This window comes from Botryllus schlosseri, chromosome 9 (genome assembly GCF_051294905.1).
Source record: "Botryllus schlosseri isolate E-star chromosome 9, Bs_hap1, whole genome shotgun sequence".
NCBI lineage: Eukaryota > Metazoa > Chordata > Ascidiacea > Stolidobranchia > Styelidae > Botryllus > Botryllus schlosseri.
Window position 1 is genome coordinate 19,355,741 of NC_137244.1, and position 25,357 is coordinate 19,381,097.

Genomic DNA, 25,357 nt, shown 5'->3' on the forward strand with positions numbered 1-25,357 from the left:
GCGCACTCTACCATCTGAGCTACATTCCCGATTATAAGTGGGTGATTCATGACGTGTCAATGCCCAACACTTCATCTCCCATGCTTGATGCGCATGTGTAGTGTATATTTAGTAATAATAATTCTAGATAGTGCCCGAATTCATCTGTTACCATGGTTCTTGAATACATCTTTACCGCAATTAGATTATGGATATAGACATAGGTGGTCAGTAACGAAGTACTTCTAATTTTTCGAAGTACTCAAGTAGTTTTCCTCTACTTCTGGTGCTTACTTAAGTAGATAGTTTTCGCTACTTCTACTTCGTAATATTTTCCGATCTACTTACTTACTTTTCGCTATTTTCCGTTTGTCAAGTAAAAGTATTGTAACCCTCCAATTAAAGAAAAACTGGGTCATTCTCGGGCGGTTTTCACGAAGTTCTAACTTTCAGTTTTAAGAAAATTTAAATCAAACCGAGAATTTTCGTCGCGATTCACACAGAGCTACAAATATTTTTGCACGAAACTGAATATTATCTAGGTAGCAGGTAGGGGGTTCGCTTCGCACCGAATTGTCGTCCATATGACATATTTCATCACAGTAAATATGGCCCATCATAATGTTTGAAACTACCATTTCGCAACCTACCGTTTGCCCATCATATCGTAATCTATCAGTCCATGGCGAGTTCAGATCTAAAAAAGTGGGCTCTGAATTTTTTGAGCGTTAGACCTGTTTTAGCAGACCACCGTTAAAATTGTCTCGTCAAAAGACGTGAAATACATTTGTTTCGACTCCAATGTCAATGAGTGCAGATTCTTCAGGCATCGAATCCTGTCTGCTCAGCTGAATTTGCTTTCGGACTCTGCAAACCTTCCGTATCAGTATTGTATTCAATCAAAATCAAGCAAACCAAATCGAATAATGAATAATGTTAACTTAGGTTTTCATTTAACAATACCAAGATGCTAATGCAAGCGAGATTCGCAACAGTGTTTGCTCGTCCGTTGCTCGATGACATGAAGAGCGAGACAACAGTAACGAGGGCAATTTATAGAACAAGCGAAAATACAATTTAACAGTAATCAAACAATCAAATCGACGATAAACGTACAATAACAATGATTAGAAAAAGCGAATACAAGAATTACGAAGTGATTCCTCTAAAAACGTCATCAAATTAAGGATAGAAAAAACATGCGGAATCGCAATCGGGCTGTTCGAGTAAACAGAGGATTAGTGTAGCATTTCCATATCAACTATCATTTTCACCCCATGATGTGGACGAATGCTTATATGCTGTCGAAAATTCGATACCACCTGGTATGCATCAATATGAATCAAGCTCTACACCTTTCGTAGAGCTCAATTTGAAGCTTTTGACAATCCATGCGTACGAATTACGATCGTTTTCACAACTACTTACTTACTTGAGTAGATTTTAAGTCAGTCAATTCTATTTCTACTTCAAGTAGTTTTAGGTTGCTTATAGAAGAAGTACTTCTACTCGTACTTGAGTAGATTTTTTCTTCGCTACATCTACTTCTACTTAAGTAGTTTTCTTGACTATTTTGACCACCTCTGGATATAGCACAGTGTCAATAAATTTGCAGTAACCTGGGTTTTGTCAAAGGACATGCTCACTGAAATCATGTATTGAAGTGTATCTATACACGAAACCCCCGTGTCCCACGAACCCGAAATTCATATCGGAAACCAATCCACCGATATAAACTTAAGGTTGAATGGATTTATTTTAATAATAAAGTTATATACAGTATACACACACTGAAATGGCAATACCAAATGCATGAACACGTATAAATGCACTGTATCAAAAGTGCCTCTCGATAACGGTAGGTGTTTGTTCAGAACAAATCGAAAAAATATTCTTATAATCGCTTCAGTATTTGGTTCTTCATAGGAGGAAGTGAATTAGGATTAAAGCGACCATGGCCCTATTGACAAAGGTTGAAGAGAGAGAGAGAGAGAGAGAGAGAGAGTCTTTAATTTCATCGAACCAAAATACATAACAAACGGCAGTGATGGTGGTACAGAAAATATGCGTGCACAGTATTCGGTATTAGATAGGAATGATCGATAAGACCGTGAGGGTCATCTAGTCTGATCACACCAGCATCAAACAGGTACACTTGACTCAGAACAGTCTGGCTGTGAAAAAATGTTTAGTTAGGAAAGGAAAATATAAAAAAAAATTAAACAATGGTAGCAAATGATCAATGAAGCAATGTCTGGGCGAGGTAGGGCAACAGTGTTAGTGTAACGACAAGAGGCGATCAAGTAGGGCTTTTTTGAATCTATTATAAGGCAATTCACGGATATGTGATGGTAATGCATTCCAGATGATAGGTCCCGAGTAGTCGATAGATCTCTTAGTTAGGTTGCTATTGGGTTGGGGTAAGTAGACGTTTCCTTTAGACGAAGATCTCGTGTAATGGGAATGGACATGTTTAGCAGGTATGAAAAAGTCATCAAACACAGGAGGGAGACTATTGGAAAAATATTTGTGAACAACTTTTGATACTTCGAAGCGATACAGTTCATCAACTCGCAAAATTCGATGCTTACGGTAGTAAGGCGATAAATTGGTACGTAAAGGTACAGATGAGATCAGCCGTATCGCACGGTTTTGCAGGGTTCGAATTCTGCACAAAAATGTTGTACATGCATTTCCCCATACTACGATTCCATATTGCAGGTGCGAGTGGAAAAGAGAGAAGTAGATGGTTCGTAGGACTGATCTGGAAACCAAAGATCGGAGACGGGTCATTATTCCCACACACCGAGCTAGTTTTGATATTGTGCATTCAATATGCTGCTTCCAAGACAATTTGGAATCAATGGTGACGCCGAGATATTTTGCTGAAGATCGCGCTGCATCAGCCGAATTCCCTGAAATACATATTTATGCTTAAAAGAATACTCATAATATGTATAGAATGGATTCTGGATAAATTAGCAAGCAACGCATATGAAATCATTTTGTAAAAAGCAATGGAATCAAACGTATAGTAGTTTTATTTCATGGCAGTATTTGAAGGTGCAGACCGATACAGCGCCGCTGTTATGCATTATTTTCCAATATGTACGATTGTACGTACATTGATTGTTGATATCATTCGAAGTCCATAAATTCGGAACTCAATCGAATATTTCACGTCTTCGGGGACTAGCGTGTATACAGTATACCCAAGTCGGTAGTTCGAATTTGTCATTGCACGTCACTGCTGCCATTGCAACCCATGACTGACAACAGAGCATTGATTAAGGATTCGCTGCAAAAACACAACGAATGCATCGGCGATAAGCACCACTCACGAATAAGAAAACAATAACATATATGGTGTACTGGGGATTATGCAGTAAGACCTGACGCATTGGGCTATTCGTTGTGGCTATTGCCACTTTATTTTTCATGAGAGTGAACAAAAATTTTGATGAATGTGTGTATTAGTATACAGATATGTCTAGACTATATTAAATATATACCCCCGCACGCTCTGATTTGACATGTTTTTCTATCTTGTTTTCTCCCAGTGCAGGGTGTCCCGCGCGTTCCTAGGAGACAAGGACGAGTCCTCGTTTGTGCTCCTTCTCCACAATCTTCAGAGCATCTGGACCACTTTCCCCATTTGCCCCATACTGCCAAAAAAATCGATGTCTGAATATGATGATGATCCATACTACATAAACCATGATTTGTTTGTACCCGATTCTGTACACTGCATCCTGCAGTTTCGTTCTTGGGAGGTGTCTTCACTGCAGTCGCGGCCGTTCTGACACGATCGGGTCCGCGAAATAGTGCCTTCGCCGCATGTCGTGCTGCATTCGGACCATTCCGACCAATGTGAATATCCTGAAAAGTCATTGGTGTATGAATTCGTAACTGAGGCTGGTCAACTCATGACTATTATAGGGCGAGATTTTTGACATCCCAAAAAAAAGCAAAATTTTGTCAAAATTGTTTACAAAGTCAAAATTATAGGTATAGGTAATCGCGTTATGTTAACAAAACTCAGAATACGATGCATAGACAAGATTGCAGATATGGAGCAACAGGCGTGTTACTAGCACTCAAGCAGTATACACTGAACTTCAATGCTGCCAGCAAACAACTGCTGCTGTTGAATGTTTTTTTCTCTGCTCTTGCCATGTTACTTCATGAGGACAGACAGTTCCAACCATAAAATGTAAAAAATCTTTATGGATACTGCAATTCTAACATTATGTGCAGTGATGCCTAATCTAAATACTTGAGGGTAAAACTTTGTCAAAATTAAGTTTTTTATTGTCACAAAATGTCAAAATTTTTATTTTTTAGTGCAAAATATTCCGACTTTAGGTTTAAAAAATGGTCGCCATAGTCAGGACAATTGCAAATTGATATTTTCTTTACAAAAATAGTGTAAAAAGTATTTCTGAACACGTTAAAATTTACACCGGGGTGGCCAATGTGTCAATCAGATTTGTCAGATTTTTTAATTAACGTGGGTATAATATTCTCAAATCCCAAATGTAAATCAATGATGCTTACATGCGGCTGTAATATCACACTGAAAATTCTTATCGGTAAAGCTGATATGTTATCATAAAGTTAAGTTAAATTACAAACCTCCTTCACATATATCAAGCCTGCATCGTCCCGTCATAACGGCTGCTCCTTCACAATTGCCACCGCGACACCGCCGTATTTTGGTGCGCCTACCGCCTCCGCAAGTGACTGAGCATTTACTCCATTCTCCCCACGCAGACCACGTCCCCTTGCTGACAGCTGAAATGTCAGAAACTATTGCGGTGGACAATGTCCTGATTCAATGCGTGTTGGTGATACAAATTCAGTAAATCAATCAGTTTGTTTGTATGTTTGTTTGTGGTATTCATGGTGTTTGTCGACTACTATGGTCATTTACACCAGTCCGATATTATTCATTTTTATTCCGTAACTGCCGACTTGTAGCACGGTCCACTTCTAAGCTTTTTGTAAGACACCGCTTACACGGTTGAGATGGTGAGGAGGAGCCTAGATAACCCCCCAACACTTAGGTAGGAATTCTGGACTCGAACACGCAACGTGTTACATCTGTGGATCATACCACTACGCTACCTCGCCACCACATCACTCAGTAGATCAAGCTCCTGTGTATCCTCTTACCTGGACAAGCCTGTTCATTGCACGAGGTCGTTAAAACGTTCGGCCCGGAGCAGAAATTGCTCAAACACTTTCTAGTTATCCTTCTGTTACCGTCTCCGCATGTCACGGAACATTTACTCCATTCACTCCAAGGTCCAAAATTCCCTTGAAAATAATTCAGCCTGATATATCAGGAGTGATGGACAAGACATTCGGGACAAATTTTCTAATGTTGGATGAAACAGCCGCACGTCCGACTAAGGTTAGTTCGGATATCAATAATTTTCACTGTCCGGATAACGGATATATCAGTATATTTGGAATTTGTCTAACCGGTTAACGGATAATAACTGCTAAGTGAAACAATCGATTTAACGAAGTTTGCATGAAAATGGATCGTAAAATCATTAAATAGTGGTATTGTGGATCTACGTACACGCGCAGCACGAGCGAACACGAGAAAAATCACGCAAATTTATTGTACACTGCTTCTGAAACGCCCTCCTTATAAAGCACAATGTATCAATTGTGGAATCTTGTAGACGGGGCCGGAGTTTTGTAACAAAGACTCCATATGCGCTGAATGCTCATTCTGCTTCCACAGAAGTGGGCTGAATAGTAAGCTGCGCTTCATAGAGTTTGAAGGCTGGCAGGTCGATTCCCAGAAGCTTCAAAGATTTTACATTTTTTTTGGACCATTCTTATGTTAAAGTTCAGAGTACTGAAAAGAGGAGTAGATGATACTGGAATTTATGTTGACATGATAGCTCGCTGTAATTCCTCCTTGAAGCGCGTCACCAGGCAAAAAATAAGGAGGGTTTGAAATGAAATAGGGTGATTCGATTTTTTTTTCGAATTAAGTAGCAGCAAAAATCAATTACGCATGCACGCATGCACGCACGCACATGTTGGCGAGCATTCGATGTCATTCAGTTTCGCGGTGTCACTCTTTAATCGCAATCGCTAATCAGCATACACTTAACGGGATATTGTCTTCAAGCCATCAAGAGATAGGAGCCATCGCGTGGTAGGCTCGAAACACGTTAGCTAGGCCAGCTATGATATCTTTCGTACCGGGTCTATTACAGATGCGATTGTATAGGCCAGCGATAATATTGTGCGCACCAAGCCAATGCAGATGCGGTTATGCAGACTAGCCATGGTATAGTGTGAACAAGGCCTATTGCAGATGCGATTCTTCAAGCCAGCAAAACTAGGGTTGTTGAAGACGTGATAAATCAGGCCAGCGACGATTGCCGAGCGCGTGGCAATCAATGACCTAATTGATCCGATCATAGTGTCCTATAATCCGATCATCTCAACGGGAGACCGCGTAGCGTTGCATTGTGAAGTGCACGCATGAATCTCGCTAATTGGCAACGCGCTTCTTGCTAATTGGCCGCGCACAACACTGATTATACGAATTATTGAAACTTACTACAAAGTGAAAAACGCATAGCAACGATACTCTTTTATCAGGTTAACCGACATATTTATATCCGGAAATCAGATAGAGAAAACAACTGTGGATAATCGGTTAACCGTTATCCGAATAATCCAACCTTACGTCCGACCCGATGGTGACCTTATAAACTGACCTTCCCGCTGAATTGAAATTGGTATATTAATCCAGATTTAAGGTCAGTATTTTATGCGATATATTTTGACGCATACATGTATTGATATGAAAAGTTACAGAATATGGCGATATAAATTACGGTAATTTGTTGCTATAAATCGTCAAAAAGTGGGAGTAACGCGAAAAATTTGTAGTCAATTACAAGTAGAATGAGTCATTTCCAAGACATGCCATACTGCTTCAAGTACGGAAGCAGAAAAGGAAAGTACTGAAAAGTAGGCTACTCAAGTAAGCGGTTTCAGAGAGTATTTTTGGTCGAGAAGCCACATACTTTCAACAGTCTATCAGATGTGGTTACTTTCAAAATTGCAAGATTTATTTTCACTACGAAGGAAAAATGGCTAATAATAATGCAAATAAGTAAAATCCTCGAAAATAAATTCTATTACCGGGATAAATGGGCTAGTGCGCATGATTCCAATGGCAATTTCATACATAAAAATGATTCAAACTTATCCGATATACTGGGTTCTACTTTTTAAAATTCAAATTGTATAAAATAAGTAGTTTTGCTTCAAAATTGTGCAAGTAGAAGTTGAAGTAGTTTAAAAATCCCACCACCTCAATAAGTAGTACTAGTAGGCAAAACCTACTTCAGTAGTCCGGAAAATAGAAGTACTTCGTTACTGAAACCAGTACAGTACATTGACCATCTCTAAATCTACTTCAATTGCTATGGATTGGTTTTGGCATATGAGGCATATGAGCTGAACAGTGAACATGAACACCCATGTACTGCATAGTAGACTCATGCCCGTATGTGTTTGACTCACTATCGTCTCGGCTTACCACTGCTTCCGCCACCGAATTCAGTACCGCATAAATCCAAAGCACACGGAAATTTCGAATCGGTAGGAGACCCCGGACAGTCCGAAGGCACGAATGTGTTGCAAGTTCTTTGTCGAGTTACCAGTCCTCCAAAACACGTTTTCGAGCATTCGGACCATGGCGACCAGTCATTCCACTGGCCCTTCACAGCTAAAAGCACCCAAATTTCGTTTTTACCAGTATATTTCATCGAAACGGGTGTTTGCTAATGATTCAGGACATCCGGCTGCCTGTATCTGAGTCATTTGAGCTATATGTACTTTACGGAAGACCTGTTAGTAATTTCTATGTTAATGGCCGTCGGTTTATGACTATGAGCCCTGTGTTATGAGCGCATAGTAATTAAATCGACTCTATGTCCCTATACGATAGTTTCTTAACGACAAATACATACCATACCATACCAATTGGATAATTAGATGGAGTCGTGACAGATAGATATATAGATCGATATATATATAGTCACAGTTTAGAGTCTTGCGAGGCACTGGGAAATCCACGGCTTTGCGTCTGTTGTCCCAATCATTTTTTAGATTTTAGACTCTGTAAGGTCTCAAGAACCCAGCCCCTGATGAGCTAACCCAGTGTCGGTCCTAATTCCTGGGGGAAATGAGTGCTGGGATTGGGGCATAAATGGCACCCGGTGTACAGCTTCAGGCAAATCAAAGTGCGGACAGCTGATCACTGACCCGCCTTGACAACTCCACAGTCGAAATAAACCAAAAAGTTTTGTCTTTATCAGACACTGTGAGTTTTGTTGGTTACGGTTACAATACAGCCCTGACCTCACTTAGTAGGTATAGCATTTTGCATCCACAAACATTAATAAATCTATATATGCAATGAATACAGACGCAAACCATAGACGTGTATAGTATAGATCGACACGTGACACTTTTCTATATTACAATATAGTATGCATGTTGCGTAAGCCGATACATACATAATGCGATAGTTGACGAGTTGATGAAAAAATAAAATGTTTACCGTCGAAATCCGTATCTCTAATTCGATTTGTACACAGATTATCTTCACAAACGTCTCCCTTGTCACATTCGGAACATGAAGGACCGGCAATGAAAGGATGTCTGAAAATTGATGAGAGATTCTGCATATCTAATGGTAATGGTAACATTACATTATTTACACATAAGAGTCTAAATTTAATCACTGACGTTCCCTAGCATCGGAAACATAACTTGCTCAAGAGATCAGCTAGAGCAGTGGTTCTCAACCTTTTTGACCCCGCGGAACGGCAAAGTTTTAAAATAACTGTTGCGGACCGGTGAACCTTAAAAATTCAAAATCCAACCTAAATGTCACAGTGACAAATGTGTGCATACCCATTGTAATATTGTAGGCTTGATTTACTGCCGACTCTTTGATATTATATATTTATACGTGGTTCTATTGAAGTTTATGCAAGAGGAAGCTCGCGAAGCTAGCTGTTAAAGACCAGTAACTTGATTGTTATTGTTCGGTATTCTTTGACAGAAATGCTACTTAGATGTTTGCTATAGCCTCTATTATATGTTGATAAGTTTCGCTTAATTCAAAGAAGTCTGTTTAAGAGTCACTGAAGCCTTCACACCTAACTCGTCGGGAGCAAGTTGTGTGGTATAGGCTATTTGAAGAGCTTCTTGGAGGTACAGAACTTCACCATTGTGTCGCACCCCCGCAGCACACCACGAACTTATGACCTATGTCTATTACGGCACCATGCAGAGGATACGTTCCGACCTTCAAAATCAATTCAAAATTTGATGCTTTACTTCTCTGATTAATGGACTTCTCGCATATTGGAATTAAGACATGGAATGCTAATATACTTGGAGGACCGACAATAAACTGTCCACGGACCGGCGGTTGCGAACCATAGCTACAGCAGGCGTGGGCAACATGTGGCCGTAGAAATTCACTCCCGAATTTTTGAGAGATTTTAATTAATATTGAAGTTTTCTTCGTGCTACGCGCGATTCTATGCAACTTCATATTTCGATTTTAACATAGTGGCGCCCTTTGCAATCCCCAACAGTACAGATACGAACAACGGAGGAAATGATGTACCCCATAAAGAAATACAAACTTGGAATCGTGTGCTCCTAACGAAAGATTTTTTTTCTGGTACATTTGGGAGATTCCAATACATTCCCACTATACCGAATATCCTGATGGGAAGTGAAGAAATAATAGTATGCAACAAAGTGACTAATAACAATTGGCTCACCCAAAGATGCATCGTCAGTAATAACTTGCCCTAAATTTTCGAAAACATTCCCTCCATTAACTCTACTGGTGAATCTGACCACATGGGCTGAGAAAGGATAAATATATTTAAGAGTGAGTCGACTAATTAATGACGAAATTCATTTGTGAATGTGAAAAAAGTTTCGCGCTTGGAGCGACCACGACCAATCCCAGTAACATTACATGACCATGACCACTATAGCGATTTCGGTGCCTATGGTAAGACGATCTAAAAACGTAGATGAGTCCGGAGTTCACCGGAAATGAACATGGGCAGCAGTTTAAGACGGGTTTTTGGCGTCCAGTTAGTTCATTACTATGCACTGTAATGCGGCCGTTGGCTACATAAGTAATCGAAATGCGGCCGTGAATAGCATAACGGTTGGCCATGGCCACCCCTGACGTAGAGTCAGCATATTTTACATGGGTTAGCCTAACCTAGTAGCGAATTGTCAAATAGCTCGTGCTTGCACTGTCAACTGAAAGCGTGTTTTCTGGTACATGAGTGAAGAATATATCTCACTCAAGAGATGCATATCTAAACAAAAAGTACCCTGTAGTGCTAGAAAAAGCTTCAAAATGTATCAATCAAACACTTTGGGTAACGATTGCGTTCGAAATGAAAGGATAACCCTGATGTGCCTATGCCAACCCAGGAATATATCTGCCAATCCCACCTACAACCATCACATATTAACAGTCAATATACCTTGGATAGTTTCCTGCTGGTCCGTAATCACATGCAAATAATGCAGCAGATCGCCACGTACCACCGTTCACAGTGACTTTGCCACATATAGTAACTCCACACCCCACCTTGAATGTATCATCCCAAGCCGTCTGCGGAAGGGTGGACGTATTATTATAGAACATGGTCAAAAACGAAGTACATCTGCTCATCCGAGTACCCAAGTAACAGGATTCACGCATTATAATTGGACAGGCAGTTATGATTTTAGTCTTAGACTTCTTCGTAACGGCGGTTCGTTAGGTAAAACTAACTTTCTACCTTTGGATTTTACCAAGTAGAAAGTTGTTCTCAGATATGTTAGCATCACCTTTATGGGCGAAATTGTACGATATATAGCCCCTTGTAAAACAGTAGCTAAATATATTTTCGAAATTTTTACCTAGTTGTATATGGTGCGATGGTTCTCTGTTGCAACCGCCTGTAATATTCACAAACCCTGGAAAGATATGGGTGCGCTGAAGTCGTATACAAAAGCTGTGTTCATTTTGTGCGGATACTAAACAGGCTTGAACCCGAATCCGGCCTGATTTGTAACCGAAAACTATAATATAGTATGAAAATTTGGCGTTGTTGATTAGTCGAGTATAGTAATTCGACGCGATACAAGTCAGATACATTTTTCAAAGTGAATCTCAAGCCTGAAAACCCGAACTCTACGACCACACCACAGCCCTTATACTTTGGCAGCGCCAGACCTTGAAAATATATGAAGGGGGGCGTTGGAAGAAAAAAGTAAAGAATTTCTGCGGGTGTAACGTTACCAGTCATTTTACGTCAGTCAGTCTGTAATTTGGTATCCACATCCAATTAACTGCTGCTAAAAGTACGCGACTAGCCTGTACTCGAACAAATCTACATTTGTGAAAAGCTTTGTCCAGAACTTTGCTGACCTATATACTTCCACTTGAAGGATTTTGACATGTCTTAGAAATCGGTACTTATTCTTGTAATTGAGTAGAAATTGACCGTGTTAATACTTCTACTCCTATACTTATGTGCCAACGTTGAATACTTTGGAAGCCTCTGCGTATTGGTGTAATTTGTAACGCGATTTGTACCTCTATAGTTAGACGTGTTCGCCTATGTTTAAGGTCGAATAGGCCTTGTGTATAGATTTTCAATGATAGGCGAGACTATATAGACTAGGCTAATAGTTGAAACATGACATGACTACACTTCTACGCAAGTACACTCTAAGTTTTGAAGTGTTGCTCAACCCGGAAAATTGAACACGAAACGTGATCCAAAAATTGAACGCCTAGAAGTGTTGCGAAGTGTTTAAATTAGAAGTGTTTTCCTAAAAAGTGTTCAGTCTCAAAGTGGCTGGTTGACTAGTCACCGGAACGCAGGGCTCAAAATAAAATCAGATTTTATTGATTCATGAATAGATGACACTTATAATACCCAACCTGGGTGATTAAATACGTGCAAACATTGAAATTTCCAATAGCTGCTGTGACATGGTTTCATAAATTCAGATCAGCAGTTGAAACCGTTTCCGGAATAGTCCTTGAAATCACGAACATCACAGATGATTAAGAGCAAACTCACTACAAATACCATGCAACTCGCTCAATCATGAAACTGAATGCATAGGGAATTAGGGATAGTGACAACAAAATATCATTTAGTATCTTAAACATTCGTGACAGGGGCATGGAATCAAATTCATTGATTACGTCTGTTAGCGGAAAACATGATCAACACAAATCATTACAACTTATTTAAAACTGATCAAATTATGGCTTGTAAATTTCGAATCAGTATCACTACCACTACCACGATAAACAACCATACATAAGTATTTTTTACTCTTAATGAAATTGGGCCTGCTAACCAGGCATCAAAAATATTCTAAGGCTTGCATTACAAGTATTTATATCAGGTTAATGCCAATCACTTTTGTTTGAATAACAAAGAAATTGTTTCTTTGAGTCCATACAAATTTTGCAGATTTACAAAAAAGATTTTGTTGTTATTTACCAGTCTGCTGCAAAATACGAAATCTGGAAGTCATTAGGGCAGTGGTTCCTAAACATTTTTGGACACGTCCCCTTATGATAGCAAAAAATTTCACACAACCCTTATCGTCGTATCATAAAATTTAGAAAAAGCAACCAGAACGCTAGAAATCCCAACGGATAGTTGGATGGCAGTGACGGTAATGGCTGTTGATGAGAGAATATTCAAATATTAAATTATGATCATACATAGAGAAATAACTACAAGCTGCCATGTACGAAAAAGATTTTAGTTGACAGCGGCTTCACGCCCCTTCAAATGCTTTCTCCTGTTTGAGAACCACTCCTTTATGGTATGACAATCCAATGCATAGCAGCTCAAAACGTCAACAATGTTTCTGAATACTCCATTTTCACTGAAGCAGTTTATATTCTTGCCATCAGCTGCAATCCAGGATCGGTCAATCTCAGATTCGTGGCGTGCCATGGTGTTTGCTGCTTTTCTACTGGTCGACTCCACGCTGCGCTCCTTGAAAATGTGATTAAATTCCAAAGTTTTGAATACGTCAATGAAAATTCTAAATTTTATGCAGAAATAAATATAAATATTTCACACATGCAGGTTACACAAGCGCAGGAAAGGCGCTCGGATACATGTGAAATCCTATCACTGAGAAGGACTAAAATTAGCATAACGACTAATAAAAATATCTTGAATCAGGTCTGCGTTTTTTTTTCAATTTGGCCATTTTGACATTGACATTCAGACGCACAGGCAACAGTGAGAATGCAGAACTTTAACTCAGAATGAAATTTATAGCAGAACATCTCAAGTCTATCTAAATTTGTATGGTCCACAAAACAGAAAGATTACAGTACCTGTTTCAATAAGACATGCGCTTGGGTCTTGGATTATATTCGTTTGTCTCTCAATTTGGCTTGGAGAAGAAGACAGTTGACTTCATCAACCTCGTTTTGCTGAAAATGTAATTGATTGCAAACAAGATCCGACAATAAATATAGTAGAATCGTTATTCCTATGGTTTCGGATTTCCATTATAATAACTGACATACGGTAGGCTTTACACATAACTTTGATTCTAAGATATTATAGCAGCTTTGAATTGAGACGAGAAAATATACAAAAACTTTGTGACATCTTATCGAAGGTGTTGAGTACTTTTCCTTCATTGCAGTAATTGTAACTGTTCTCAATCTTTCAAAATCCTGTCTTCCTGATTAAATTTTAAAAACGAAATTAATTGGAATTAGCACGACATGGGAAATGAACTCAATTTGATGTTCCAAGTATAGTTCAGTAAGCAGTAGTTTAAATACAAGTTACACCAGCTCTTTACATTCAACAACACCTCTGCTCAATGCACACAGATCAAGCCTCTCTTCAGCTCATATCGCATATATAGATAGTTTTTGAGAAAATTAGGACTGCAAAAACTAGCACATTACATAATCAATGGTGATATATGAAATGAATAAATAGACTTACATAATCACATGTTTCCATGGGTTCTTGAGGCAAAAGTATGTATTGCAAAAGATGACTGCACCGGCACAAAATCCGTTCAGATGACTCCTCACGTCACTATCAACATTGTCTGTTAGCACAGGCACGGTAGAACCAGGGGGTCTTTTCGAAGAGTCGACATCAGTTGGATGAATTTGAAGATCAATCCAAGACTGTTGAATAGAAAATACCTGTTTTAAAAATTTGCAATACAAGGGAACTATTCAATATTCGAACAGCTTCTTCGAGGTACAAAACTTCAATATAAAATTGAATAGTATATGCATATTGAAATGAGCCCGAATATTTTCGACTGAGACTCGTCAGGGGTAATCGTCAGCAACTAGTAGAGAACTCAAATGAACGTTGTACATCAACAATCGTATCACAAATTATGACGTCACCAGCATTCAGTATTTATGCAGATATCAGACTGGATACAATTGTATGTGACAAAAGGGTGTCTTTCATAGAACAATTAATTATTGTAATGGAAAGTTGCATGCAACCTTACCACCAATTTTACTCCAGCACGAGTAGCATACTTTTCTGGATTATTAATCATTTTAGTGAAATTTTACCAGCAAACAATCATAAAAATAACCGAATGCAGCAGAATCAAATTCAATATCTAAGGATATAGCAGTTTACTTACGAAACACCGCGATGCTTACCAGTATTTTAAACAACAAATGCATTTCAAAATGGTGCCAATTGCAATACATACTACCTGCACATTAGGGCATTATTCATATTCTTTCCATCAGCCGCAACCCAGGATTGATGAGTCCCTGATTCGTGGCGTGCCATGACTGCTCTTTTTTTACTGCTCAAATCCAAATGCTGCTCCTAGAAAATACAATAAATACCAAAGTGAAATTGTAAATTTTATGCAGAAGTAAATATAAATATTTCACACCAGTAGGTTACAGAAGCGCAGGAGAGGTGCTCAGCCCCCCAGGTTCAGAACCACTGACCTAGACCATTATAGTTCAGTAAGCAATAGTTAAAGTACAAGTTACACGAGCTCATTACGTTCAACTACATCTCTGTTCAGTGTACACTGTACAGTGTACACAGATGAAACCTTTTTCAGCTCATATCGAATAGCCCGTAAGCTACTCTGCGAGAGTTCGTGAGAAAAGTAGGACTGCAAAAACCAGCAAATTACATAATCAATGGTGATATATAAAATGAATAAATAGGCTTACATAATCACATGTATCCATGAGTTCTTGAGACGAAGGTCTGTATCGCATAAGATGACTGTGCCGGTACAAAACCCGTTACGAACGACTCCTCACGTCACTCTCAACATTGTCTGATAGCGCAGGCACGGTAGACCCAGGGTGCTCTTTTCAAAGAGGCGACATCAGTTGGACGAATTTGAGGATCAATCCAAGACTATTGAAAAGAAAATATTTGTTGCGAAAATTCGCAATACAAATGAACTGCTCAGTAATCACGCAGATATCATACTGGATACAGTTGTTGTTTTCTGCAATAAGTTGTGCATGACAGAAGGGTGTCTTTCATAGAATAATTAGGTAATGGAATGGAAAGTTGCACATGACGTTACCACCAATTTTACTCTGGCACAGGTAGTATACTTCCTGGATTGTTAACAATTTTAGTGAAATTTTATCAGCAAACATTCATAAAGTCTTTATCACGAAGATAACCGAATGCAACAGAATCAAATTCATTCTCTAAGGATATACCAGTTCACTTACAAAACACCGTGATGCTTACCAGTATTCCATACAGACATGGGGTAATCGCGATTAGTAATCGTAATCGATTACGACGATTACAGCATTTTGAAGTAATCGTAATCGCAATCGATTACATTCGAAAAAAATCCGAAGTAATCGTAATCGTAATCGACTACATCACATATCAAATCGATTTCTTTGATAAATAGCGATTACTTTTTATTTGTACGAGGACTATGACATAAACTGAACATTCATGAACAAGGAGGAGATATTATACCAGGTTTATTGATTGCATCACCGTCTGATTTTCAAACGCCAGTGCTCATTATTACGTCAGAAGTATTAGCTCTGCTCGTTATTGCGTAAGAAGTATCCCGACGTAGTAAATAGATATTCGATGTAGATTGTACACTGTAGTGTAATTGTAAGAACACCCGTCATGCTGAATATCGGGTTATCAATACACTGCAGACGCCACTACCTCGCAGCAGGATATAATCAACACTCTGCCTAGTTTCAAATAGTAACTCATGTATTGATGTTTGTTTATGCTTAGTTAAATGCAGCTTGACCGTTGTTGCTGGGCGAGCAGTAGGCATTCGTACGTACGTATGGTACACCGGACAACGATTTGAAATTTTGTACTTGTCAAATCAAACATTATGATTTCCGCAAAGAAGTATCTAAACGAACAGCTGCTGATATATATCATCACCGAGCCATTATTTGCCGTTTCTCGTAACGTTGGCATTCGTATTGTGGGGCTTCGATTGGACGGACAGGACTAGTCGTCACGCCCATCCAGCGTGGCTATTGACAATGGACACATAACTAAAATTTCGGCTTAGGTCTTTCTTTGGGGGCACACTTCATGAAGTCGCATGCTGGTCGAAACTGCATATGTCTTTTGGTGTGTCGTCGCGCGGTAATGACCGGCACCGAAATGCCTATTTCTTTAAATCAGACATGCTTTTTTCTTTGGGGGAGACTTATGCATTTCAAAGTCAAGCTATTTAGAGACGTTAAATCGCGAAGCTCGAAGAAAATTTCAAGTTAATTAAATCTCTCAAAAGATACTCTATAATTTATGTTGATTTACGAAATACTTCTTAGTCCCCGTCGAGCTCGCTCCCCACCCTATTGGAGAGTCTGGGGTGCGGCAGCTACGTACGTGGCAAGAATGCAAATTGGTGGGTGGAATAAATCATCCCCAAAGTTGGACAATGGACATATTATGACGTAATAAGCAAATGACGTATCATCTATAAAGAAAGTTGTTATCACATTGCCTTCTAATCGCAATCCCTATATTGTCTTCTAATATATCTTCTATGATTGGCCCCAAGTAGCAAGATAAATGTAATCGTGATTACTTTTCCAATGTAATCGTAATCGTAATCGACTACTTCCTGATTTTGCTGTAATCGTAATCGTAATCGTAATCGCGTGATTCCGAAGTAATCGTAATCGCAATCGATTACATTCATGAAGTAATCACCCCATGTCTGATTCCATACAGCAAATGCATTTCAAAAAGGTGCCAATTTCAATACATCCTACCTGCAAAATAGAGTTTAGTTCAGTTACCGTATCATAATAAACTCAGAAAAGTCAAATTTGGGGATTGGGCAAAACAAATACTACCCCTTGTGATCCATTTTTTGTTGAAAAGATTGTTTGTTTGGCTGTGCTATTATTAGGGCGATTTTTTGGACCTAAAAAGGTAAGATTTGGACTAAAAAATCCAAATTCACACATATTTTGATGATGAAAAACTTAATTTTGACCCCATGTACTTAAATTAGGTGTTTCTCACATAATGTTAGAATTGTACTACCGGTAGTTAGCTTTGTTTCTGGCTGGAGCTGTCTGTTCTTCCGAAGTAGCTTGACCTGAAAAAATCTTTTGGCATGAAAACTGACAAATTTTTACATGAAAAAACCTTATTTTATCGAAATCTGGACCCGTGAAGAATTCTAGTATTAGTTACATCTCGTATTATGGTAGAAATAATTAAAACTTTGTTGTAGTACAACGAAAGATACTTTCCTACATTTTCAGGTAGAAAGTGTCTGTCCTAACTAAGTAGCTTGGCAAGAATGAAGAAAGAACGTTCACCAGCGGCAGTTGTTGGCCGGCAACACTGAAGTTGTGCGTACACTGCACTCTCTCTCTGTCATTATGACAAAGTTGTCTACATCGCAATTTATCCTCATACGGTTTCTAATAGAAGAACCAATGCCCCCGCAGTCTTGCTTCAGTTAGGATAGTGCAGTAGGCTACGTTGAGCATTTGCTTCATTTGACAGTTTATGATTCACAATGATCAGACGATGGTCCGTCTACAACGGTAGGAATATAAAGTAAGCTACAAGATGTAAATTGTAAAATGATAAGTTCACCGACCGTGCAATCATCTATGATAAGGTACAAACGAAATGCAAGTTGCCAAATAAATTTTGATTTTGCAAACAATTTTGGCAATTTTTGACCTAACGGTACAATTTTGAACAAAATTTTGACCTATTTTGACATGTCAAAATAATCGCTTTAGTTAACACCTTACCACTTGGAATAAACAGTATAGTGTAAAAATGTGTTGCAGTTGAAAAACAATCAAAACCGTTGCATGACTGTCATACCGGCATTCAATTGCTGACATTGCAGTACTAGTCCACAATGGACCAAAATATCGCCTACATAGGGATATTTCAGTGTAGATAGAGAGAATATCCCTTTATCTATATATATCAAAAAAGTTAGTTCGATATTCAGCTTCCCATCAGTACCGTAGTACTGGACCCGGTCGCAGCCTGGTATATTATCAGATACGAAGCTCGATCATCCAGCAATAAGATCAGACGAATCATATACTGCAAAACATCTGAAGAACATTCATATGAATAAGGGATATCAGTAGCCTACTAAAACTTCTAAAACAAACGACCTTACTGCAATGTCAAAACGAGCTCATTTTATGACTATTTTCACATTACATATATTCAATAACATTTACCGCATTTACATACCTTACAGTACATGGATGTTATGATCCTTTACGCCAGGGGTCGGCAACCTTTTGCTAGTCGCGGGCCAAATTTCAGGTGCACAACATATTGGCGGGCCGGACCGGAATTTTTCTTAATACAATAGTTAACAGTCACGTCGGTATATTACCCTACAATGCTGCAATCTCAATCATACAAATCACAAATAGAGCAAAACACATGTATTTACACTTCAACAACGCAGGATAAATGTGACACTTTGCGCAGCTTGCTTTGTGATAGATTTTCAACTTCTGGCAACAGGTCAGATGAAGCTAGAATCAGGCCATATTCAGAATGTGCGTTGGGATACGTGATCTTAGCTTGCTCTTCGTGAATTTCATTGTTGTAAACTATTGTTCACATGCGCACGTGCTACCAAAAGTCGATGCTATTTCTTTTGCATTGTTGGTCAAGCTGGGATGAAGACCCATTTCAAGGACGTACTCTTTGTCAAAGTCAATCAGCGATATGCTCTTTGTATGAAATTTGTCATTCAATTCAACTGCATGGCATTTCAAAGGGCCCATTTGAAATTTTCTGGCAATGGTATTGGCGCCCACATTTACTGGAGTACTGGGTAGTCAGAATTTATTTTGTACAGAACGAATGTCGGAAAAGTGGATGGAAATTCATTAATTAAATTTGGTATATCACAGTTACAAATGTATAGTGCTGGTAGGTTTACTCTCCTCCAGTATAGGAAAGTGAGCTTATTTAGTTGTTTCCCCCTGAAGTTGCAAATTCAATTTGTTTAGATGTGACGTTAAAAGTTCTACGAAAGCAAGATTAGATACCCATTTCCGATGACAAGATTATGAGATTATGTTTGTATTTTCAAGGAAAGTTGCTATTTCATTTCTCAGTTCATACACTCGTGCAAGCATCTCGACGTAACAAAGCATGTACCCGTTTTGCCAGTGACACTTGCAACCGACGGGTTTGCCCAAGACACAGAAAACTTCAGAAGAACGCATATTGCTTGGAATGCTGAACAGCTTCTTGTAGTTGAAGTGCTATATGTTTCGTTGTTTTTGTGTTTCAAATATACGTGACAAAGCAATGCTTATTGGGGTAGGCCTATCTTTACTATTGCTTTTGGGTCTGCATTCATTACAGTGGAACATATTGACTCAAAGGCTTTTCGCGTGCGCCTTGTCAGGAGTTAGCGACACAAGAGGAGCTTACTGAAATATAGACATACGAAAACCAAATTGGCAAAATATGACGTAACAATGCAATAATAAAAAGGATTGCTAACAGCTGCACCGGAACTCCAGTAGTCATAACAAAGTGACAAGAGAAAATCAAATCATACAAAACACAGACAATTAGCGGTATTTTATTTAATATTTTAGGATTGCATATATAGGCCTACTCTTTGTGCTTGTTATTGTGCCGTTAACTCATTGAAGGGGGTACACGGGGGATCTTTGAGGTGATGGATTCTGCTGTGGTGAATGTGGTTCTGAGAGCAATATTCAAGTTCAGTACCGCCAGCAACATTTGAGGTATCTCTGCGTTTCTCTGAGAGCTATTAAGGTGATTAACATTTAAAAAGTGGTATTCTGCGACTCACGCAGCAGCCTGATTCTAAAATCGAAATATGACGAACCCGGACCAGTACGGGGCTCGTTCACTTTCGGACCAAAAACCATTTTTCTCCGTAACGCTGTACTGAGTTTGGTCCGAAAGTGAACGAGACCCGTAGGTGCGTGAATTACATGTTCCGGAATCATCATCCGTAAGTGGAAGAAAACATTATAAATTTTGACATTTTTCGAAGCAGTGCTGCATTGCAGATTGGAACTCATTACGAAACGGCGGGCCGTATTCTTGCGGTAACTAATCATTTCGTCGCGGGCCGGACGATTTCGCTTGGCGGGCCGGATCCGGCCCGCGGGCCGTAGGTTGCCGACCCTTGCTTTACGCCATCAGGTAGCAGAAACTGCTTCAATATATCCATTCCGCCAAGTCTTTTCGCGTACCCACTACCCTACTCTCTGCCTGAAGCCTGACGAACCACAAATTCAAATTCCGAACTGAAATCGAGCGCGCTCTACCGTAACGAAGGTGGTGACCCCTCTGCGTCACAGGGAAATATGTATATTTTATTGTAATATTACCCTTAAACTTAGTGGTTTGGTCAGTTGAATAACATTATTTTACATTTACCATGATTTTATGTGATCTCCAAACGTACCGATGGTTTATGAATGCGAAATTGATGATAAATTACCAAGTATAAATTTTCTTGAAAATAAGCCGCAGTGGCAAAGTGTTACGTATAAACGGAGAAATACGCAGAAGCGTTGCGACGATAATGGCCCAATGCGTTTATATGCCCCAAAAGTGTGTTTGTACGCAGAAAAAAGTGTCATGAAGTGTTCAATACGACCTCGCGGATTTAGAGTGTATACGCAATTACGCATATGCATAGAATGAGGTTTGTATAGGCTTACATTGCACAAACGCCCAGAGCCGCTTTTGCCACAAACTACTTATAAACCCACTTGTGTGTAATGGCCGCATTTCATCCCTGCTTTGCATTTTCTAGTTTGGTAATCGTAGTCTTTCTTCTCGTCATCCCAGGCTGAAACAGCCCCGATAACTACATCGGTACTCCACGGAATTCCAACGGAAATGTAGAGATTTTCCCCGACGACGCCAAATCGCGAGTGGTTTCTGTCCTGCGAGTATGTAACAATGTTCAAACACCTTTCCTCGGTGTTATAGTACGAAACGGAAAGTTACCGGATTGTGCTCATATACGCATTTTCGCGTATATGCAGTTGCAACTTCTGACAGCTCCTTGTCCCACGTCATCTTGCGCATTTTCTTGGCCGTAGGGCTGACTATCGTACGTAAGTCGTTGTGACGTTTCACGATGGCTAACTGTTGTTGGTCTACGGAAATAAGTGCAGTTTATAGTTCCTAGTACCCTTCGGTGTTCAGAAAGACAATCAAATATAGAATGGCGTTCGTTTTCAAGTACTCGAGAAATCATAGTCTGCGAATATTTTCGAATTGGAGCTATTTTGCATAACTTCTTTTCATTTCACTTCTTATATTCCGACGCAGTCTTGGATGCAAGCAGGGTGTTCGCAGGTCAGTCCCTTGGTATTTATTTATTAATATGGTGACGTAAAGCAATAGGTTCGCTCTTGAACAAAGTTTCAACAAATAAAAAACAACATTTTAAATCAGCATTAGGCGTAAATCCATTTCAGTTGATTCAGATGCGCCTGCAGCGATTCTAGATCGATAACAAAACTTTATGGGCCAAGTGTTTACTTACTTGTAAGCAGAATGGCTCTTTCGACGTTGGACGACAAGGAAGCACCTTTGACGGACAGTGCAGCGGGTTGGCGGAACTCAAAGTTTGTACTGAAATCAAAGAAAAGAAGAGCGGAAGAATTTCACTCCGATCACTCTCTCTCTCTCTCTCTCCCTCTCTCTCTCTCCCTCTCTCTCTCTCCCTCTCTCTCTCTCCCTCTCTCTCTCTCCCTCTCTCTCTCTCCCTCTCTCTCTCTCACTCCCTCTCTCTCTCTCTCTCTCTCTCTCTCTCTCTCTCTCTCTCTCTCTCTCTCTCTCTCTCTCTCTCCAGAATATAAGTTCAACACTGAGCTTGTGATCATGCGACAAATGTAATAATTGTCATGAATAAGCCTATAAGTGTCCATGGGTAGCCTACTTGATGAACTTTGATTTCAGCAAATTCCATACCTTATTGATATATTTTGGTTTTCTCCGCCTGTTGCACTTGCCGCCGTAACGAAAAAAACGCAGTAATGGGTAAACGCATCAACAAAATGCATACTTTCCTAATGTTTCAATACGTTCCCTCCCAATGCGGAAGCAAAAAAAATGTCACCGCACAAATAATTCGCAATTTTAAATGGTAGCAAAAAGTACTAGCATTTGTTATTGTTGTCTGCTTTCTCAAATACTATCACGTGAATGTGATCAAACGACTGGTTGCTGATGATGAGTAGTTGCACGTCACGTTTCACTGTGCTGTAAGGTATCCAACTCAGCTCATTCTGAAAATTACCGACAATGATGACCTAGTTCCTGACAGTTGAGCGTGTTATAATTACTAAATATGGATTTAACCGTTTCGTAACCACGATCAAACGAAATACGTTAACAAATATATTGTTTTGTGGTTGTATTGCATCATTAATCGTATCTTAGCCCATACATGAACTTTATATCAAGTTTCTATATGTGCTTGTCGCCACCTAGCGGTTCTCGAAACATATCTTACGTAGAATTGCCAAATGCATCATTAACGAATTCAGTGGGTAATGCATGGGCGACGTGTATGGGGCCCCAGCAGCTCACTTTTCATTTTCAAAATGTCAATTGTGTAATTTATGTAACTCATTAAAGGATTTTGCGTCTTCTCGTCTTAAATTATTCTGTAGGGCCTGAGTTACAGAATCCGAATCCTGGCTGATGTCCGGTAGTGCCAATCAACATTTTGTTTTTCTCATATCCTCGTTTACACAGACTGGCCACATTTTCAAATTGTCTTGATTCCATTTAAAGTTATCGTATATATTCAGTTTGTGCCGCTTAATTTAAGGTGCGGATGCAGATGCACATGTATTGTATATGCCTACCTATAAATACATGTCCTAAATTATCAGGACAATATGAGACAATTAGGGCTGGGCAAATCGAGTACCTGAGTGATTCGATTCTGAATCACGTAATATGCTTCGAGTATCTTCGTGTCGAGTAATCGATTATCACTCATAATGACGTCATAGCAGAGTTTAACACGTCAAAGTTCAAATATGTACCGTTTATGCCGCAACAATGAATATAATGCCAGTTATCCATCTCATGAATGATACTCAATATCTCAATGAGCTCAATAGCATCCAAACCATATGACTGACCAAATTCATCGAAAGTAACTTGAAAATGAAACAAAAAGGTAAATTAATTAGGATGTAGTCCTTGCAACTCATGCCTTGCGAAAGTGCAGTAGATTTTAAGGTTATATTGTTTATGAGGAACCCAGAAAACCTCTTCCATTTTAGGACTCATAAATTTTATTTCCACATCACCAGTTTCTATAACGTTTTCCATGACCAGACCAATGTATAAGTGGCTATCATATGCTGCGACTACATAGTAGCCTACATATGCACCTCATTTCAAAGTAATGGCAGATGGTTGACTGATACGTTCAGCCTGCAAAATGCCAGATATTTAGGCATAGTTTTCATCAAACTTATATTCGCTTAGCAGCAATTATTGTTTCTGAAAAAAAAAACGATAATAGTGGAAATTCCTTGTTACTTTAGTCTCCACCCTATCGTTGTATGTATGAATGCAGATTTTGTCTATATCTGCGGTCCCAAGCCTTCATAATTATTGTGGAGTCCCAATATTCGTTCTGAAGTCAGCGTCCCACCATTGAATATGACAAGGTGATTATTAGATTAAAGAGCGTACGCTCTGCAGTCTGCATATATGTGAAGTCACTATGGTTCAACTATCGAATAGCTCGATAGTTCAACCCTCGACAACTTACTATTTTATCGCCATCATCGTAAATTTATCAGTTTTATAATAGAAACTTGATTCTATTTGATCGTATTAGGTATCCGCATATTAGGTATCCCCAACATGACGCAGCGTCGGCCGGTTAGCTCAGTTGGTCAGAGCGTCGCGCTAATAACGCGAATGTGGCGAGTTTGATCCCCGTACTGCAGTGTTGGGATGACTCGAGTCATGACTTGACTCGAGTCAACTTTTTCGAATGACTTGACTTGACTCGAGTCACTTTGCAAAAATGACTTGACTTGACTTGACTCGGCGCTTCAAAAATGTGGATTGACTCGTGACTCGGAGCAAAATTTACGAGTCAATTTCAAGTCATCAAGTAAACGGTGTCGACTAAATCAATGTATTTTGTGCATGTTCGGATTATTCACGATACGCCGTTGTAACTTGTGAGAGCAACCAGTCATTCACTGGTTGTACAGTTCACTGATCCTACATTGTTACATCACAAATACACTGACCGCAAACCAAATGATCACAGCTTGCGTTGTCGTAGTATAGTAGCAGATTAATTAAATAGCAACGTATCCCTGTTTATTGGACGGCTCTGTCCTTACATTGTATACGGTGCTCATCTTTACCAACCCTCTTGTATGATTTAAATCGAACAAATATATTTTGTGCATTTATATCCTCACGGATGTGTATAGATGGCTAGTGAATTGTACGATATCAATTTCTTTCATCTTCTCGGGGCTTCGTTTTCGATCCTCATGACTGGAGAGGAGAATGTAGCACGTAGCTCAGAGTTGTCGAACTCAGCTGTCGTCGCGGGTCGAATTCAAATATTCAGATCACTCGCGGGCCGCATCAGTCAAATGATTCCAAAATATTACTAACTCTTAACTCAATATATGCACTTTTTCGCATTCTCGGAATTGGGTGTCAATGTCAGCGATTTTCTCCTGACGATGACTACAATCACA

The 25,357-nt window shown here is 39.4% G+C and overlaps 2 protein-coding genes and 1 long non-coding RNA gene across 3 annotated transcripts in view; 1 reads left to right on the top strand and 2 right to left on the bottom strand.

The window, feature by feature from the left end:
* Window positions 1–25,357, top strand: part of LOC145446089 (acylcarnitine hydrolase-like) — a 282,243-nt gene that overhangs the window by 199,872 nt on the left and 57,014 nt on the right. The gene's annotated exons all lie outside the window — the stretch shown is intronic.
* Window positions 856–24,093, bottom strand: LOC145446834 (uncharacterized). The gene is made up of 13 exons (XM_080325207.1): window positions 22,575–24,093; window positions 22,147–22,235; window positions 21,603–21,754; window positions 21,362–21,538; window positions 10,557–10,687; window positions 8,588–8,688; window positions 7,562–7,750; window positions 5,155–5,298; window positions 4,615–4,773; window positions 3,712–3,858; window positions 3,492–3,644; window positions 2,866–2,894; window positions 856–1,953 (listed from the first exon to the last, which is right to left on the bottom strand). Exons 1-13 carry the CDS (start codon window positions 22,664–22,666, stop codon window positions 1,900–1,902), a joined length of 1,617 nt encoding a protein of 538 aa, XP_080181333.1. The 5' UTR covers window positions 22,667–24,093; the 3' UTR covers window positions 856–1,899.
* LOC145446838 (uncharacterized) lies at window positions 13,399–17,322 on the bottom strand. The gene is made up of 3 exons (XR_013917367.1): window positions 14,815–17,322; window positions 14,067–14,257; window positions 13,399–13,537 (listed from the first exon to the last, which is right to left on the bottom strand). It is a non-coding gene; the product is annotated as an uncharacterized LOC145446838 (long non-coding RNA).